Below are 18,479 nucleotides of genomic sequence, written 5' to 3'. Positions count from 1 at the left end.
CAAAAAAGGGAGCAGACCAAATGTTTGGAGATGATCCACTCAAACCAGCAAAATCTTAGAAATAAACATGACATATTACAAGTATTGATAACAGAGTTTCTGCCACACTTGTGGAAAATAACAGAACATGGTCTTAAATCTTATGAATTTAATTACAGTGCCATAAATCAGATGGTCCTTTGAATTATGGGAATTCACCCATATGCAAACTCCATTCACAACCAGACTGTTTCTGCTAGTATCTCAGCTGTAAATCATTAAACCATCTCTAGAGCAAGCTGTAAAGACTGACAGTAAAGCAGTGCAGCCCACCTCAAATACCGGTAGGGCTAGTTAATTGTGCAAGCATACACGAATAATCATAATGGGAGAAATATCACAACTAGCTTTGACAACGCCTCCTGGTAACAGTGCTGTGTTACACAGTCTGGCCTACATGAACAGTACTATTGTCTATGAATGCTAACTATTGCCAATGCCAGATACCACATTTTTCGAGGTTAAAACCATTGACAATTAAATTGCTCATCAAAACATATTTCAATGGCTTCCCTGACAACCAGATCCCAAAGGGATGAAACAAATGTTAAAATGAGGACATTCACGTAGCCAATAGTGTAGCTTCACTGACTGCTGTTCTAAGTCACTGCATATTTAGCAGGCTGTAGCAGGCAGTTATAGCATTAATGTTCCACTGAACATTCTCGAACAGCATGTAAAGTATGCAGAGGACCAGTGCATGCTACAGGATGTGGAAACTGACCCTCAACATAAAAAAATTAGACATACTGCAAATACATACACAGAAAGACCCAAAATTATTTTATTGTAAAAAAGGAGAACAATCACTGGAACCAGTTACTTCCATAAAATATCTAGGAGTATGCATATAGAGTGATTTGAAAGGGAACAACCACACAAAATTAATCACGAGTTAGGTGGATGCCAGACTGATTCATTAGGAGAATCCTCAGCAAATGAAGTCTATCGACAAAGGAAGTAGCTTACAAATTACTCATTCAACCAATATACTGCGTGTCAGAATGGGATCCCAATCAGATAGGACTGAAAAGAGGAAATAGAAAAGATCCAAAGAAGAGTGGCACCTTTTGTTACTGGTTCATTTAGTAAGCACAAAAGAATTACAGAGATGGTCAACCAATTCCAGTGGCAGACGCTGCAAGAGAGGGCTCCTGCATCACAGTGTTGTGTAATTGTTGAACTTACAAGAGCATACACTTCTAAAAGGGTCAAAAAATATATTGCTTCCTCCTACATCTTGTGAAAAAGTCATGAAGATAAAATTAGAGAGATTCAAGCCAACACCCATTCTCCTTCGCACTATTCGTGACTGGAACAGGAAAGGGGGAAGTAACAGTGGTACACAAAGTACCCTCTGCCACACACCACAAGGTGAATTGTGATAGATGCAGATGTATGTCCATTATATGACACGCCACAAAGACAAGGAATCTCACACGGGCCTGACTTCTGTAGAGTCAACCTGTAGAGTCAACTATCCTTCACAAAGCCAACGAATGTGGCTACGTACCTTTGGTGATCGCAGAAAAATAACATTCACTTTATGCTTTGCGAGCATACAACCTACAAATAGTAGGAAGGTGACAGGCTTGAAACTTCTCTCTTCAGTTTCTTCAGGTGAAATACTCATCTTCAGTTTGAATCGCAAAGCCCTGCGGGCCTTCTTTGGTGGATAGCCTTTATACTGAAAAACTTTTTTGAGATTTGAGGCATCATTGGTCAGCACAGGATGATGACAGTTGTCCCCTTGTGGGTACAGATCCATATGTATCGGCTTGCATAAGAAACTATACCTCAGGGTGTTCCGAGTTTTATGTTGAAAATCCTCAATTCTTTGATGGACATATTCCATTCTGTCTTCGCCTATCTTATTTACCCTCTACAGTACCACAGAAGTTATTCCTTGATATCTTAATACCGGGTGATCAAAAAGTCAGTATAAATTTGAAAACTTAATAAACCACGGAATAATGTATATAGAGAGGTAAAAATTGACACACATGCTTGGAATGACATGGGGTTTTCTTAGGAAAAAAAAAAAAGTTCACAAAATGTCAGACAGATGGCGCTGGACAGAAAAACATCAGTGACTGCGCATGAAAATTGTGTATAAAAGGAGCTGTAATGAGAGAGAGAATCAGATGCACCAGCAGTCACAGCATGTTGACGTTACCTGAAGAGGCGCTTTTAGTGAAGCTGTATTATCAGAATGGGGAATGTGCTAGTTCAGCGTTACGATCCTATCGCCATAGGAAGGGGATTCGAACGGGTACAGGTCCGTTGGCAAATATAGCTGTGGCGAGAATGATTTCGAAGTTCGAAGCCACGGGTTGTTTAGACGATAGACCCCGTAGTGGCCGAGCGAGCACAAGGCGTAATGCCGCTGAGACATTTCAGGAAGAAATGGAGACTGTAGTGGGTTCGTCTATGCACGGGGAAGTCAGCGCTCGCACAGTCGCACCGGCATTCCATACACTACTGTTTGCTTGGCACTTTGGCGTACTCTCCAATGCTATCCGTACAAAATCCATCGGCATCATGAACTGTTACCTGACGATTTAGTGAAGCAGAGGGCATTTGCGGTGTGGGCATTTCAAAAGATGGCGGAAGATGACGATTGGTTGAGTAATGTGTTGTGGACCGACGAAGCTCATTACACACTCTGAGGGTCTGTCAACGCCCACAACTGCAGAATTTCGGCTACCGAAAATCCTAGAACTGCCGTGGAAACTCCATTGCACGACGAGAAAGTCACATTATGGGTTGGATTAACCACATCTATAGTTATCGAGCCTTTTTTCTTCGAAGAAATACGTTATTCTGGTTTCGTAACTGCTACCGTGACGGGTGAGAGGTACGCCAATATGTTCATCCCCAGCCTGGCTGATAAACACCTGCTGGAACGTACGATGTTTATGCAAGATGGAGCTCTACCCCATATTGCCAGACGCGTGAAAGATCTCTTGCACACGTCGTTTGGTGATGATTGTGTGCTTAGCCACGACTTTCGTCATGCTTGGCCTCCCAGGTCCCCAGATCTCAGTCCGTGCGATTATTGGCTTTGGGGTTACCTGAAGTCGCAAGTGTATCGTGATCGATCGACATCTCTAGGGATGCTAAAAGACAACATCCGACACCAATGCCTCACCATAACTCCGGACATGCTTTACAGTGCTGTTCACAACATTATTCCTCGACTACAGCTAATGCTGAGGAATGATGGTGGGCATATTGAGTATTTCCTGTAAAGAACTTCATCTTTGTTTTCTCTTACTTTGTTATGCTAATTATTGCTATTCTGATCAGATGAAGCGCCATCTGTCGGACATTTTTTGAACTTACGTATTTTTTTGGTTCTAATAAAACACCATGTCATTCCAAGCATGTGTGTTAATTTGTACTTCTCTATCTACATTATTCTGTGATTTATTCAGTTTTCAAATTTATACTGACTTTTTGATCATCCGGTACATGTCCTATCATGCTGCCCCTTCTTCTTGTCAATGTTTCCCCCAAGTCCCTCTCCTCACCAACTCTACAAAGAACCTCCTCATTTCTTAACTTATCACTTTATCTAATTTTCTATAGGTCAAATTAGGTCAAATCATAAAAATGTTTTGATTCTTTTCTTTTCCAGTTTTCTGACAGTCCATGCCTCACTTGCATACAATAATGCACTCAAATGAACATTGTTCGAAATTTCTTCAACAAATTAAGATTGATGTTTAATATTAGTAGGCTTCTTTTGGCCAGGAGCACATTCTTTGTGGTGCCTGCTTTTTATGTCCTTGCTTCTTCTGTCTTGTGCTACTTGCCTTACAAGGTAACAGAATTACTTCACATCATCAGTTCAACGTCCCCAATGTTGATGTTAAGATTATTGGCCATCTCATTTCTGCAATCCTCATTACTTTTTTTCTTTCTCAGATTTACTCCATAATGTGTTCTCATTAGAATGTTCATTTGATGTAATAGCTACTGCAATTCTCGCTCACTTTCACTAGGGGTAGGTTAGATCTATTTAACTGAAAAATTCAAACATCTAACATCATTTCACATTGTCAAACACACTTTCTGTGACAACAAACCCAATGAATATATCTTGATTTTTCATAAATCTTGCTTCCATCTTACAGAGTCTCAATTTCCTTTTCCATCCATCCGTATATTATCCTCACCAGCAGCTTGGGATGCATGAGCTTTCAAACTGATTCTGTGATAATTCTCACACTTGCCTGCCCTTATATTTTTAGGACTGTGTGTATTCTATAGTTCTGAAAGTCTGATTGTATGCCCCAGACTCATAGACAGTAAAAACCCATTTGAATAACTTTACAGACATGGAAATTAATAGTGACTTATGCCTCAGTAAACTACTAATAGGTTACCACAAAGAAGTGCGGACTGATGCATGGATTAAAATAAAGAGAATTTTGCCATGAACTATTTGTAAAACATCAATACCTAATGATGTTCATGACAACAAAATTAGAAGTAAGGGTAACTACAGCAGAAATATAGCTAAATTAAGAATAAAAGATCAAAGTCCATGTGTGAATGGTGAAATATAGCTTAACAAGCTCCTCATCACCATAACAACTCGTGAATCAAACTTACCTAGCATAAAATTTAAATAGGCCTACTTTCTCATAAAAAACAGTTTGCATTAGTTTGTTGAATTTTAAACAGCAAGACCGTCAATTCATTCCCTAATCATTCATAATTACTAACATTATAGTTGTTGTTGTGGTCTTCAGTCCAGAGACTGGTTCGATGCAGCTCTCCATGCTACTCTATCCTGTGCAAGCTTCTTCATCTCCCAGTACTTACTGCAACCTACATCCTTCTGAATCTGTTCAGGGTATTCACCTCTCGGTCTCCCTCTACAATTTTTACCCTCCATGCTGCCCTCCAATACCAAATTGGTGATAACTTGAAGCCTCAGAATATGTCCTACCGAGCGATCCCTTCTTCTAGTCAAGTTGTGCGACAAATTTCTCTACTCCCCAATTCTAGTCAATACCTCCTCATTAGTTAAGTGATCTACCCATCTAATCTTCAGCATTCTTCTGTAGCACCGTATTTCAAAAGCTTCTATTCTCTTCTTGTCTACACTATTTACCGCCCATGTTTCACTTCCATAAACGGCTACACTCCATACAAATACTTTCAGAAACAAATTCCCGACGGCTACATCAATACTCGATATTAACAAATTTCTCTTCTTCAGAAACGCTTTCCTTGCCATTGCCAGTCTACATTTTATATCCTCTCTACTTCGACCATCATCAGTTATTTTGCTCCCCAAATAGCAAACTCAATTACTACTTTAAGCGTCTCATTTCCTAATCTAATTCCCTCAGCATCACGCGATTAAATTCAACTACATTCCATTAGGCTCATTTTGCTTTTGTTGATGATCATCTTATTTCCTCCTATCAAGACATTGACCATTCCATTCAGCTGCTCTCCAGGTCCTTTGCTGTCTCTGGCAGAATTACAATGTCATCGGTGAACCTCAAAGTTTTTATTTCTTCTCCATGGATTTTAATTCCTATTCCAAATTTTTCTTTTGTTTCCTTTACTCCTTGCTCAATATACAGATTGAATAACATCGAGGATAGGCTAAACCCTATCTCACTCCCTTCCCAACCACTGCTTCCCTGTCATGCCCCTCGACTCTTTCAACTGCCATCTGGTTTCTCTACAAATTGTAAATAGCCTTTCGCTCCCTGTATTTTACCCCTGCCACCTTTAGAATTTGAAAGAGAGTATTCCAGTCAAATACTAACAAAGAGATAGAGGGGCTGGCCAGTACTTACCTCAGCTCAGTACAGCCGATAGATACACATAAAACAGAACTGAAAATTTACATTCCTAGCTTTCGGAACTTTTTTCCTTCATCAGGGAGGAGAGAGGGGAAAAAAGGGAAGAAGGGAAAGTGGATTCAGTTACTCACAACCCAGGTTATGAAGCAACAGGGAAAGGTAAACAGGGAGGGTAGCAAGGATGGAGGCATGGTTGTCAGAGGGAAGCCAAAGATATTCTACTGTAAGTACTGTGCCAGCTTCAAACCAAAGAGGATGCATACAGAAGTAAAGAGGTATATAGTATAAAGATAAACACAACTATGTAGGATGAAAAGATGCGTGAATGGCTAAAGAGGAAAGGGAAAGAGGAGAAGACTGAAGAGTGAATGGGAGTGAGGTGGTTTAACGTAGGTTCAGTCCAGGGGGATGGCGGGATGAAAGGATGTGTTGGAGTGCAAGTTCCCATCTCCGCAGTTCAGAGGCACTGGTGTTGGGTGGGAGAAGCCAAATGGCACATACGGTGTAGCAGGTTCCTAGGTCCCTAGAATTATGCTGGAGGGCATGCTCCGCTACTGGGTATTGGGCATCTCCTAGGCGGACAGTTCGTCTGTGTCCGTTCATGCGCTCAGCCAGTTTGGTTGTTGTCATGCCGATGTAAAAGGCTGTGCAGTGCAGGCATGTCAGTTGATAAATGACATGTGTGGTTTCACACGTAGCCCTGCCTTGAATTGTGTATGTTTTACCAGTAGCGGGGCTGGAGTAGGTGGTTGTGGGGGGATGCATGGGGCAGGTTTTGCAGCGGGGTCGGTTACAGGGGTAGGAACCGCTGGGTAGAGAAGGTAGTCTGGGAATATTGTAGGGTTACCTACAATATTGTAGGGTTACCTACAATATTCCCAGACTACCTTCTCTACCCAGCGGTTCCTACCCCTGTAACCGACCCCGCTGCAAAACCTGCCCCATGCATCCCCCCACAACCACCTACTCCAGCCCCGCTACTGGTAAAACATACACAATTCAAGGCAGGGCTACGTGTGAAACCACACATGTCATTTATCAACTGACATGCCTGCACTGCACAGCCTTTTACATCGGCATGACAACAACCAAACTGGCTGAGCGCATGAACGGACACAGACGAACTGTCCGCCTAGGAGATGCCCAATACCCAGTAGCGGAGCATGCCCTCCAGCATAATTCTAGGGACCTAGGAACCTGCTACACCGTATGTGCCATTTGGCTTCTCCCACCCAACACCAGTGCCTCTGAACTGCGGAGATGGGAACTTGCACTCCAACACATCCTTTCATCCCGCCATCCCCCTGGACTGAACCTACGTTAAACCACCTCACTCCCATTCACTCTTCAGTCTTCTCCTCTTTCCCTTTCCTCTTTAGCCATTCACGCATCTTTTCATCCTACATAGTTGTGTTTATCTTTATACTATATACCTCTTTACTTCTGTATGCATCCTCTTTGGTTTGAAGCTGGCACAGTACTTACAGTAGAATATCTTTGGCTTCCCTCTGACAACCATGCCTCCATCCTTGCTACCCTCCCTGTTTACCTTTCCCTGTTGCTTCATAACCTGGGTTGTGAGTAACTGAATCCACTTTCCCTTCTTCCCTTTTTTCCCCTCTCTCCTCCCTGATGAAGGAAAAAAGTTCCGAAAGCTAGGAATGTAAATTTTCAGTTCTGTTTTATGTGTATCTATCGGCTGTACTGAGCTGAGGTAAGTACTGGCCAGCCCCTCTATCTCTTTGTTAGTATTTGTTTCACATCTTATATGAGATTTTCCATTAATCATTTAGTATTCCAGTCAACATTCGCAAAAGCTTTCTCTACATCTACAAATGCTAGAAACATAGGTTTGCCTTTAGTAATCTATTTTCTAAGATAAGTCATAGGGTCAGTATAGCCTCACGTGTTCCAACATTTCTACGGAATCCAAACTGATCTTCCCCAATGGTGGCTTCTACCAGTTTTTCCATTCTTCTGTAAAGAATTCGTGTTAGTATTTTGCAGCCATGGATTATTAAACTGATAGTTCGGTATTTTTCACATCTGTCAACCCCTGGTTTCCTTGGGAGTGGAATTATTATATTCTTCTTGAAGTCTGAGGGTATTTAGCCTGTCTCATAAATCTTGCTCACCAGACGGTAGAGTTTTATCACGGCTGGCTCTCCCAAGGCTATCTGTAGTTCTAATGGAATGTTGTCTACACCCAGGGCCTAGTTTCGACTTAGGTCTTTCAGTGCTCTGTCAAACTCTTCACGCAGTATCATATCTCCCATTTCATCTTCATCTACATCCTCTTCCAATTCCATAATATTGTCCTGAAGAATATCACCCTTGTATAGACCCTCTATGTACTCCTTCCACCTTTCTGCTTTCCCTTCTTTGCTTTGAACTGGGTTTCCATCTGAGCTCCTGATATTCATGCAAGTGGTTCTCTTTTCTCCAAAGGTCTCCTTAATTTTCCTGTAGGCAGTATCTATCTTACCCCTAGGGATATACTCCTCTACATCATTACATTTGTCCTCTAGCCATCCCTGCTTGCTATTTTGCACTTCCTCTCGATCTCATTTTTGAGACATTTGTATTCCTTTTTGCCTGCTTCATTTACCGCATTTTCTCCTTTCATAAAATAAATTCAATATCTCTTGTGTTACCCAAGGATTTCTATTAGCCCTCGTCTTTTTACTTACTTTATCCTCTGCTGCCTTCACGCTTTGATCTCTCAAAGTTACCCATTCTTCTTCTACTGTATTTCTTTCCCCCATTAATATCAATCATTCCCTAATGCTCTCCCTGAAACTCTCTACAGCTCTGGTTTTGTCAGTTTATCCCACTTTTTTGCAGTTCGTTCAGTTTTAATCTACAGTTCATAGCCAACAGATTGTGGTCAGAGTCCACGTCTGCCCCTGGAAATGTCTTACATTTTAAAACCTGGTTCCTAAATCTCTGTCTTACCATTATATAATCTATCTGTAAAACCTTCCAGTATCTCCAGGATTCTTCCATGCATACAACCATCTTTCATGAATTCTTGAACCAAGTGTTAGCTATGATTAAGTTATGCTCTGTTCAAAATTCTACCAGGTGGCCTACTCTTTCATTTCTTACCCCCAGTCCATATTCACCTACTACGTTTCCTTCTCTTCCTTTTCCTGCTAGATAATTCCAGTCACCCATGACTATTAAATTTTCATCTCCGTTCACTATCTGAATAATTTCTTTTATCTCATCATACATTTCATCAATCTCTTCATCATCTGCGGAGCTAGCTGGCACATAAACTTTTACTACTGTGGTAGGTGTGGGCTTCGTATCTATCTTGGCCACAATAATGCGTTCACTATACTGTGTGTAGTAGCTTACCCGCATTCCTATTTTTTTATTCATAACTAAACCCACTCCTGCATTACCCCTATTTGCTCTTGTATTTATAAGCCTGTATTCACCTCACCATAAGTCTTGTTCCTACCGCCACAGAACTTCACTAACTTCCACTATATCCAATTTTAATCTATACATTACCCTTTTTAAATTTTCTAACCTACCTGCCCGATTAAGGGATCCGACATTCTGCGCTCCGACCCGTAGAATGCCAGTTTTCGTTCTCCTGGTAACAATGTCCTCCTGAGTAATCCCCGCTCGGAAATCCGAATAGAGGACTATATTACCTCTGGAATATTTTACCCAGGAGGATGCCATCATCATCTAACCATACAGTAAAGATGCATGCTCTCGGGAAAAATTACGGCTGTAGTTTCCCATTGCTTTCAGCCACTCGCACTATCGGCACAGCAAGGCCGTTTTGGACAGTGTTACAGGCCGGATCAGTCAATCATCCAGACTGTTGCCCCTACAACTACTGAAAAGGCTGCTGCCCCTCTTCAGGAACCACACGTTTGTCTGGCCTCTCAACAGATACCCCTCTGTTGTGGTTGCACCTACAGTACGGTTGTCTGTATTGCTGAGGCATGCAAGCCTCCCCACCAACGGCAAGGTCCATGGGGTGGTAACATTATAGTAGTCTCCAAAAAACTTTTATATTATCAGTTACTACTATCACCAGCATCATTGCATTAAATACACAAACCCAACAACACTGTCATACCACGTCCAGTGAATAACACAAGCCAACAGTATATTCCTTGAAATGTGGCTTCATATGTCATGTACAAGGTGTCTTCGATGTTTTTATTTGTATGTTTCTCTTGTAGACCTCCTTCTTTTGTTAGGTTTACAAAATAATTTTTTTTTTACTGGTGATTTTGGTTTAGGCTACGTGGCTTAACTTACCCTCTATACTAAGTGAGATGGCAAGTGTACAGAATGTTGCAATAGCATTATTCTGATTAGACCTGTCACGTCATCTCAGTTTTTTGGTTTTTGCTTTGTTAACTGTTTCGTGTTGTTAGTGAAACCATCCGGTGATTATTTCTTCAGAATTATTTCTTGGGGCTCAAATCTCTGTCATGTTAATGACTATTGGTCTATCAGCACAGTTATCACATTATTCACTACCCTCGTAAAACAGTGTAATTTTTTATTATTTAGTTCTTTATGTACAGTGTACACTTAAACATGACATTTGAAAAAAGTGTCATGCTTCAAAAAATTAAAACTAAATAAATATAGAATATCAGAGATAAATCTTGATTCGACAACTGTTAACATTTTGTACTTTTCCCCGTACCATTGGCTGCACTTAATTACTTTTTCATATTTGAATTGTTCATAACTTTTCAAACCTCAAGTTTTTGTATATTTCTTAATGTAGCCTGTCACATTAGCTTAAATCTACTATAGTAATACTGTCACCTGGGATACAGATTGGTTGTCTGGGCTCATCAACATCCCACCGAACAGCTTTCAGATACATGGGATCAAATAGAAACCCTTTTTTCCCTTATTAACTTGTATGGAAAGCTTCGAATGTTTTCACGTTACCAGTACCTAATATCATTCAGCAGCAATACTAGAAGTAAGAGATTTCTCAGATCCATACATACAGCAAAATTTTTGATTCATATAATATATTAATTTTTTTGTTTATCAACAATATTAGCAATAGAAATATGTGTTATTATTTAACAAAAATATTTATGAAAATTCCAAAACATGTTCCAGGTATGAAGAAAGAGAAAGTGAGAGTTGCAACCAATAAATAAGAAACACCATGAGAGGGTTTATGTTGTACAGATACCCCATTTCACCAGTCAAGAAGGCAGCAGATGAGGAAAATTGTGCAAGCTTTCCAAGATTTTATAAACTATTTGTAGAGGTCAAAAGAGCTGAATGACAGACACAGGGAGTACACAATGGAAGTAATGACAGCCTAGAAGTAACTTGACATCCGACGAGCCACATCAAGCCTTTCGAGATATGGTAAAAATCATAAAATGGAACCTATACATTTTTCGGTTTCAATAGAAAACATAACAGCTGCAGGAAAATGGATACAATTTCACCAACTGAAACAATGTACAAATTATTCTACTTAACAACAAACGAGACAGACAAGAAATTAAGTATAATCTTATTAACTAGTATCAAAAATTGCACAGAAACGACATTACTGTTTAATGAGCCACTTGAACAAACTGGGCAAAATCCATGAAAATGCCTAAAGAGACCGTTACTCATCTGTACATGGCAAATGGTGGTGGCGGTAAAACAGAAAATTGTGGTTACTACGGCACAAGAAAGACAACTGCCACATAGTGGCATAATTGGCGGTATGCAATTATCAACAAGGAACTTAAAACGTCACAACTAAAAACGTTCTCCGGACCTCTTTTGGTATTAAATATGCTATCTACCTAATTAATTAAATACAATCCTTATCATATATGTAAGGGTTGAGCAAACAATCATTCAATTACAATGCTTACTTAACTCTAAAATATGAACTCCTGTTTTAACAAACACGTAAAATTACACGAAATACAATCATCACACTTATTCGGAATCTCACCAACCAAATGAGACAGGTCATACACGGGAGGATTTTGCTCGCTGTGCCCAGCAACCCGGTTTTGTGGTTCTCCTAAAATGATTTCAGGCGAATATTGGGAAACTTCCTTACTGAAGGACTCGGTCGACAGCCTGTCGTACCCCCGCGAAAACACACTCATATATGTGAAACACATTTTAGCAATTTATTTTCACTGTATTGTGGTGCCAAAATGACAAAAGCTATTTCGTTGTCACTTTCCCTGGATGAATAAATGAACAAAACAAACAGAAATATTTGCTACTTCGTCACTATTACACTTGCTTACACAAATGCAACAAAATTTAACTGGGTTAACAATACGCGGATGCTTCCTCTATGATGGCACACATTTATTCAAAGCAAAAAGCGCATATAAAAAGTGAAAATGCAACCAACAATAATTCTGAGATCCATCTCTGCGACGATCACATCAGGAAGTATGGTAATAATTTCATTACACTGTGTCATGCTAAGAAACAAACATTCAATACACAAAAAAGTTAACACGCTAACATCTTGACAGTACCATTGTTACAGCGCGCAAGTCACTGGGCTATAATTAGCATAACCGTACTAACAACAATATTAACAACAATGGTTAATGAATAAACCACATTACTACTCGCAAGAACTTCGTAAACACTATATTTTCACAACAACCGCGTCCAGGACAATCATTGCACTTCATGTAAACAGAAAGATATCTAACTTCACCGCGTAAGTTATACTACCGACAGCCAACATGGGGGTGAAACTCATATCGGGACTTCCGGATACATTTCCTTGGTTCACTACTAAGCCTACTGGAGCATTTCCAGATTATCAATCCATCATCTCGGTTCCTTATTTGGTGCTTCAAAATCTTCCATATTTATTAAGGTTTCGTTTAAGACAGATGCTGGTTGTGTTCATGGTATTCATATATGTATTGTACTGTTTGAATTGCACTGTAAATATGTTGCTCCTACTGTGCTAAAATTTTTGCTAGCGGCCGCAATACTAGGTGGAGTAAATGATACCTTATTTGCTTTTGTTTTATATAAAACAGAACTTAGCTTTGTCGCACGGTTTGCTGTGAACTCACATATATTTGTTACTGCTTATGTATCAATGTATGCACTGTTCGATTTTTAACTCCGCTTTGTAGATGTTGCTTCTTGCCACTGCGACTGCTCCGGTAAGAAAATACTGAATTTTTGTATTTTTTCTCAATTGTGTTTATTTGTATACGCATTGTTATAATACGAAAGGACTTCGTGAAATTCGAAAGAGAAATATAAGTAGTTCAAGTGAATATCTATGGAAATGCAGAAATTGTCAAGGAAGAGAGAGTGAATCACATTGTGAAACAGCTTGGGATAGGATTAAGAAGTGTGGTGAAGGAAAGTGACTCTCAGTGGGAAAGCACACGCCAAGCAGAATTACATAAAACTGCTATCCATTCTGCATCGAGTCCATCTGTTGTTGTTAGAATGATCTCTCTTTATCAGAGGATGGCATCTGATACATTTCTCTCCATATGCAGCGCTGGAAAGACTCAAAATGCAGATCAATGATTAAACAGTTAACCTGATCAGAGTGCCCATAGGATGTATTGTATTCAAAGGAACACTAGAACCAACTGTAACAGAAGCTGTTTCACAGTTCAGTCAAAGCTGCTACATTCAGGAGAATGATGGTTCAAATCCACATCCAGCCATCCTGATTTAGGTTTTCCATGATTTCCCTAAATAGCTTCAGGCAAATGCCGGGACGGTTCCTTTGAATGGGCATAGCCGACTTCCTTCCCCATCCTTCCCTAATTCGATGGGACTGATGGCCTAGCTGACTGGTTCCCTCCCACAAATCAATCAACCAACCAAAGGTGCTGTCTGACAGAAGCAACAAGAACAACAAAGACCACTCCACTATCAGCAAGAAGGACGTGAAGGGGCAAAGTTGGAGACAAGTGAAGAAGTAAGTAAAAGGCCAAACAGTGCACAGAATTTGAAAAAAGAAGAGCTATGCATCCAGACTGATGGCCACACAAGCTAAAGAAGCTCAGAACAGAGTAGAAAAAACAACTTACAGCCCAGGTCGATTTCAGAGCAAGGGCTGGGGAGTGATTGTGTTGTCTATCACTGGGTGCATTTATCACTAATTTGTGAAACTAGACATCCAAATACAACGTTATTATAGTAAAAATTCACTAAATTGGATGAAATTTTTAGAGAAAACTCTTACTATCAGTATTAACATTCTTGAGCATAATTTAGAAAAAATAATTTAGAAAAGAAAACATTGATACGTGAAAGTTTTGATTATTTCAATAAAATCATTCAGAACTTTGAAATTGATTTTAAGATCATCATAAAAGACATACAAAAAAGCTTACACAAAAATGTTTGTCTATATTATTAAATACAGTCTTCAATTTTCGAAGCACATTAAAGTAAATTTACTACACAAAAGAGATTTTCAGAAAAACCTTAAAGATGAAATAAAATAATAATTTCTCAGAAACTGTTTGATATACCAACCAGTAACTCTGTAGTTATATGCACAAATTGTACATTCAAAATTTGAGACCAATTAATTAAATATGGAAAAGTTTCGTTTATTTACCAAACTATTCCCTTAAGCCCAGTACCAAATGGTGAAAGTGATATGACATACCATCTGTATACAAAAAGTTGTAACATACTATTGGAACTGAGGAACTAACAACAATAAAGTTTATTAATTACAAAAGCACTCTTCATAACATATATGGGCACATAAAAATCACTAACGTGAGGTATCACACAAATATAACACTTTGGCAGTGATATTAGTTATCACTCCTGCAGTGGGCCATATCTTTGTCACTCCAGCCTTCCTGAGTTTTCTGTAAATGATTCTACTGGTCATGGAGGTATATCACCATATACTGTGTACATCTGATCATTCTGTACATGCCCTTCTCGTCAATAAAATTCATGTTAACCTCAATCAATTGTATACTGCTTCATTCGACAAACAACCCACAATGGAATTCCTACAGTGGTAATCCCACAACGACCAGCAGCATCTATTTCAAAGTAACAAGTATACCGTCTGATATAGTATTAGCATTGACAATGAAGTCATTCCACGATTTGGACAGGATGGTGACTTTAAAAAAGTGACTTGCAAAATGTTCTCTTTCACCCAAACCAACCTACAATTTGTGTGAAGGACGAAAGTGACATTTGCAGGGCCCAGCCAGCTGCATCACATGAGAAAATTCTTGGTTTTCGATCTGGACTGTATATGGTCCATGAAATTTTGTCCACCATTGATCTCAGACTGAGCATTCCAACACATCATCAACAGAACTTCTGTACAGCACGTATACAATCACATTCTCAACCTCAGCTACCAAACTTCCAACCAGAACACCCAACAACAATGTTCACGATCATCGAGTTCACACTGTACAGTTCTGGAATCACCATTAATACTTCCATTTCATGTTCTTACTAAGCGACATAGCAGTATTCATAAAGTCATATAACCACCTCCAGCTGAAGGCAAATCCACCACCGCAAAGGCAGCGTTGCTCCACCAATGCACCAAGACGCCAGAGTAACAACTATGCCAAGTAATTTACCATGAAAGATTGGGCAGCAGGACACCATGCCAGCTGTGAAGACCTCTCCATGAATCAATCCTCTTGTTTCTCATGCGTGCCAGCATATTTCAGATGCTCAGGTTACTTAAATTACGGCTTCAGACGCAGTCATCGATGATTTCACATGAATACAATATGAGGGTGAAACAAGTTATACTGGGTAAAGACTTTTCACAGCTCCACAGCAACGACAATACTCAACAATGACCGCCACCAGCACCTGATGGCTGCCATACGACAATCATGATTTGTGCTATACATTTTATTTGCCTGTGCTGTCTCAAAGAATTGCATTCACTGCACTACTTGAAAACAAATATTAGTGGTTTATGGTTAGTGGGTATAGTGAAATCATTAGCCTCATGCCCAGAAGAGCCTGATAGCTTCGACAACTGCCAGAAACTCTTTCACATGCACTCCTTTTTTCTTTCCACTGTGCACTCAGTTTCCTGGAAAGAATACAAGGGGTGCCCAGCAAAGTTAACATATTGTTGCAAGACTGCACGTATTGCTGTCTGACTGGCATCTACCACAATTTAGCCAAAGATGCTGAGGGAACAGAATGTGCTAAAAGTGTCTCATTGACTATGCTTTCCTTCACTGCCTTGACAGCCTATTGCATTTATGGCGACCAAATGAGATAGTGTTTGTCCGTATCATTCGTGGTGGCTGTGAGTGCTGCTGTGAGAGCTTCTTGTAGTTCTTCTGTCCTGGGTAGGTGTCAACAGTAAAAATTTACCGTTTTCAAAAATCTTCTTAATTCTTCGTAAGTAGCACGGAGTTTCACTTTTCAGTTTTTGTCCTAGCAAACACTTCTTATTATTGATGGTTGCACAATAGGCACTGAGATGCTGGAAAACTTGCCTCAATTTCGATGCATGTTCAGTTGCTGCTTCGCAAAAAATCAATAGATTGTGAATGCAAACAAAACAGAAATGAAGCTCGTAAAAAAAATTATCAATAATTTCTTTCTAAGTCCAAAAGACGTGCGACCATGTTTAAAAAGACCAAAAGGCATATGACACTGTTCGCTACCTCCTCTGCTGCTGCTGGAATTTTCATGTAAGCGTTTGCGCAATCCACTTCGCTTAAAACAAGCTGTTAAATTCTTTCAAATTCAGCACAGGATACATATCTTGTATTGTCCTTGCATCTAGTGCCTGGAAGGTATCACTTGGTGTCCACGTTTCATTAATTAGCTTTGCAAGCCGCACCTTATCCGAATCTGAATGTTCATATTCAGTTACGGCTCAAAATGGTTCAAATGGCTCTGAGCACTATGGGACTTATCTTCTGTCATCAGTCCCTAGAACTTAGAACTAATTAAACCTAACTAACCTAAGGACATCACAAACATCCATGCCCGAGGCAGGATTCGAACCTGCGACTGTAGCAGTCGCACGGTTCCAGACTGTAGCGCCTAGAACCGCTCGGCCACATCGGCCGGCTCAGTTACGGAATAGGAGGGTTTGGCTGTAATTTGGTCTTTTAAAAAGTCTGAATATTTCCTTTGGGGCAAATACACAAAAGTACCCATCAGTCCCTATCGTGACCATCAGTCCCTATTGTTTTTGTTAACTTGTAAATTGCCACACCGACAGATAGCTAAGTGGTTTATCTATCTTCAAGAATTCGATTTTGAAATAGTGTATATAAAAGGAAACCAGAACCTAATAGCTGATGCTCTTTCTCGATTACCACAAGACATAGAGGAATTAAACGATCTTTTAGAGCAGGAAGGTGAAAACAGCTGTGTTGATGAAAGAAAAAACTCTCCGGCTATAGTATGTCCACAAGTGTAAACAGAAGGAGCAAATACAGCAGGAAGAGACACGCTGGAGTAAGGTAAGAGCGAAATTTATGCAAAACGGTGATGAAAAGTTTAAAAGGGTTTTCACTATTCACAAAGATGTTCTGTTCCATAGGAACAGTCCTGAACAAGAACAATGGTGCACGTGTTTGCCAGATTTTATCTTGTACACACACAATAGTTGGCGCCATTATGAACTGAAAGTGCACTGACAAAATAGGTAAAAACTGTTATTTCTCCAACCTTAGACGAAGAGTTCTACAGGTGGCAAGGAAGTGTATTGTCTGCCAAAGAACAAAACATTCTTACATCTCCTTGGGACGCTGATATGTAAATCAGTTTGCCACCGCATCGAAGATTTCACAAAGGATCACGCCGCTAAACACAAGCTTCACGAATCTGTGCAGTGAAAGCTACTGTAAACGCATGCACGGACAATATGGCCTTGTATTGAACATGTGAGCGCAGACTGGGACGATAACAGACGTTGTGCTGCACGCACATGCTTCGCAAGCTAAATATTGTGCAGATGCTGACTGACAACAATGGGGCTATGCGGTGACGGTGAGAACTTTGTTAGGAGAGAAAACTTATCTATGTAGGCGTTAAAAGAAGCTGACATGCCTATATAAACTGATAACCATTCAGGATAACTCCAATGGCCGAAAATAAAAGGCTATGCCCAAACTGGCCAGGATTATCAACACACAGTTCTGTGTGTGTGTGTGTGTGTGTGTGTTTTCCTTTGGTAGACAGAGCGTCCCAGTGTGCCGTACGTTTCCTTCTTTATTAGGACATCGAGGAAGGGTAGGCACCCATTTTCTTCTAATTCCAGTGTGAACTTGATGTTCTCGTGTATGCTGTTCACATGGTCGAGAAATTCCATTAGAGTGTCCTTGGTGGGTGGCCAGACCACAAAAGTATTGTCGATGTACCTATAAAAGATCTTGGGTTTAAGTTGTGCTGTTTCCAAGGCGATAACCTTGAAGTCAGATAGACCGTCAGTGACAGAGCACCTGCTGCTAAGGAAGCGAGTACACCATTCATTTGTTGTATATTTTTACGATCTTCCAGCAGGAGCGACTTACTTATTTACAGACACTTGTGTAGTTACTAGATTATTTTTGTAATTTCTTGTGTGTTTGTGTGCTTACTACGCAGAAACATTTATTTTAACAA

At 40.0% G+C, this 18,479-nt stretch overlaps 1 protein-coding gene across 3 annotated transcripts in view; it reads right to left on the bottom strand.

Annotated features, from left to right (window-relative positions):
• Positions 1 to 12,546, bottom strand: part of LOC124595010 — a 165,110-nt gene extending 152,564 nt beyond the window's left edge. Inside the window, exon 1 of one of the 3 annotated variants that reach the window (XM_047133559.1) lies at positions 12,386 to 12,546. In XM_047133559.1, the coding sequence (XP_046989515.1) occupies positions 12,386 to 12,388 (3 nt within the window). In that variant the 5' untranslated portion in view covers positions 12,389 to 12,546. Of the gene's footprint in view, positions 1 to 11,838; positions 11,946 to 12,255; positions 12,362 to 12,385 lie in introns of those variants that run through there. The other 2 variants (XM_047133557.1, XM_047133558.1) reach the window with 2 other exon arrangements.
• Positions 12,547 to 18,479: the final 5,933 nt, after the last annotated feature.

This window comes from Schistocerca americana, chromosome 2 (assembly GCF_021461395.2).
Source record: "Schistocerca americana isolate TAMUIC-IGC-003095 chromosome 2, iqSchAmer2.1, whole genome shotgun sequence".
Lineage (NCBI taxonomy): Eukaryota > Metazoa > Arthropoda > Insecta > Orthoptera > Acrididae > Schistocerca > Schistocerca americana.
Note: the sequence above shows the minus strand (reverse complement) of the source record. Positions and strands in the feature narration are given on the sequence as shown.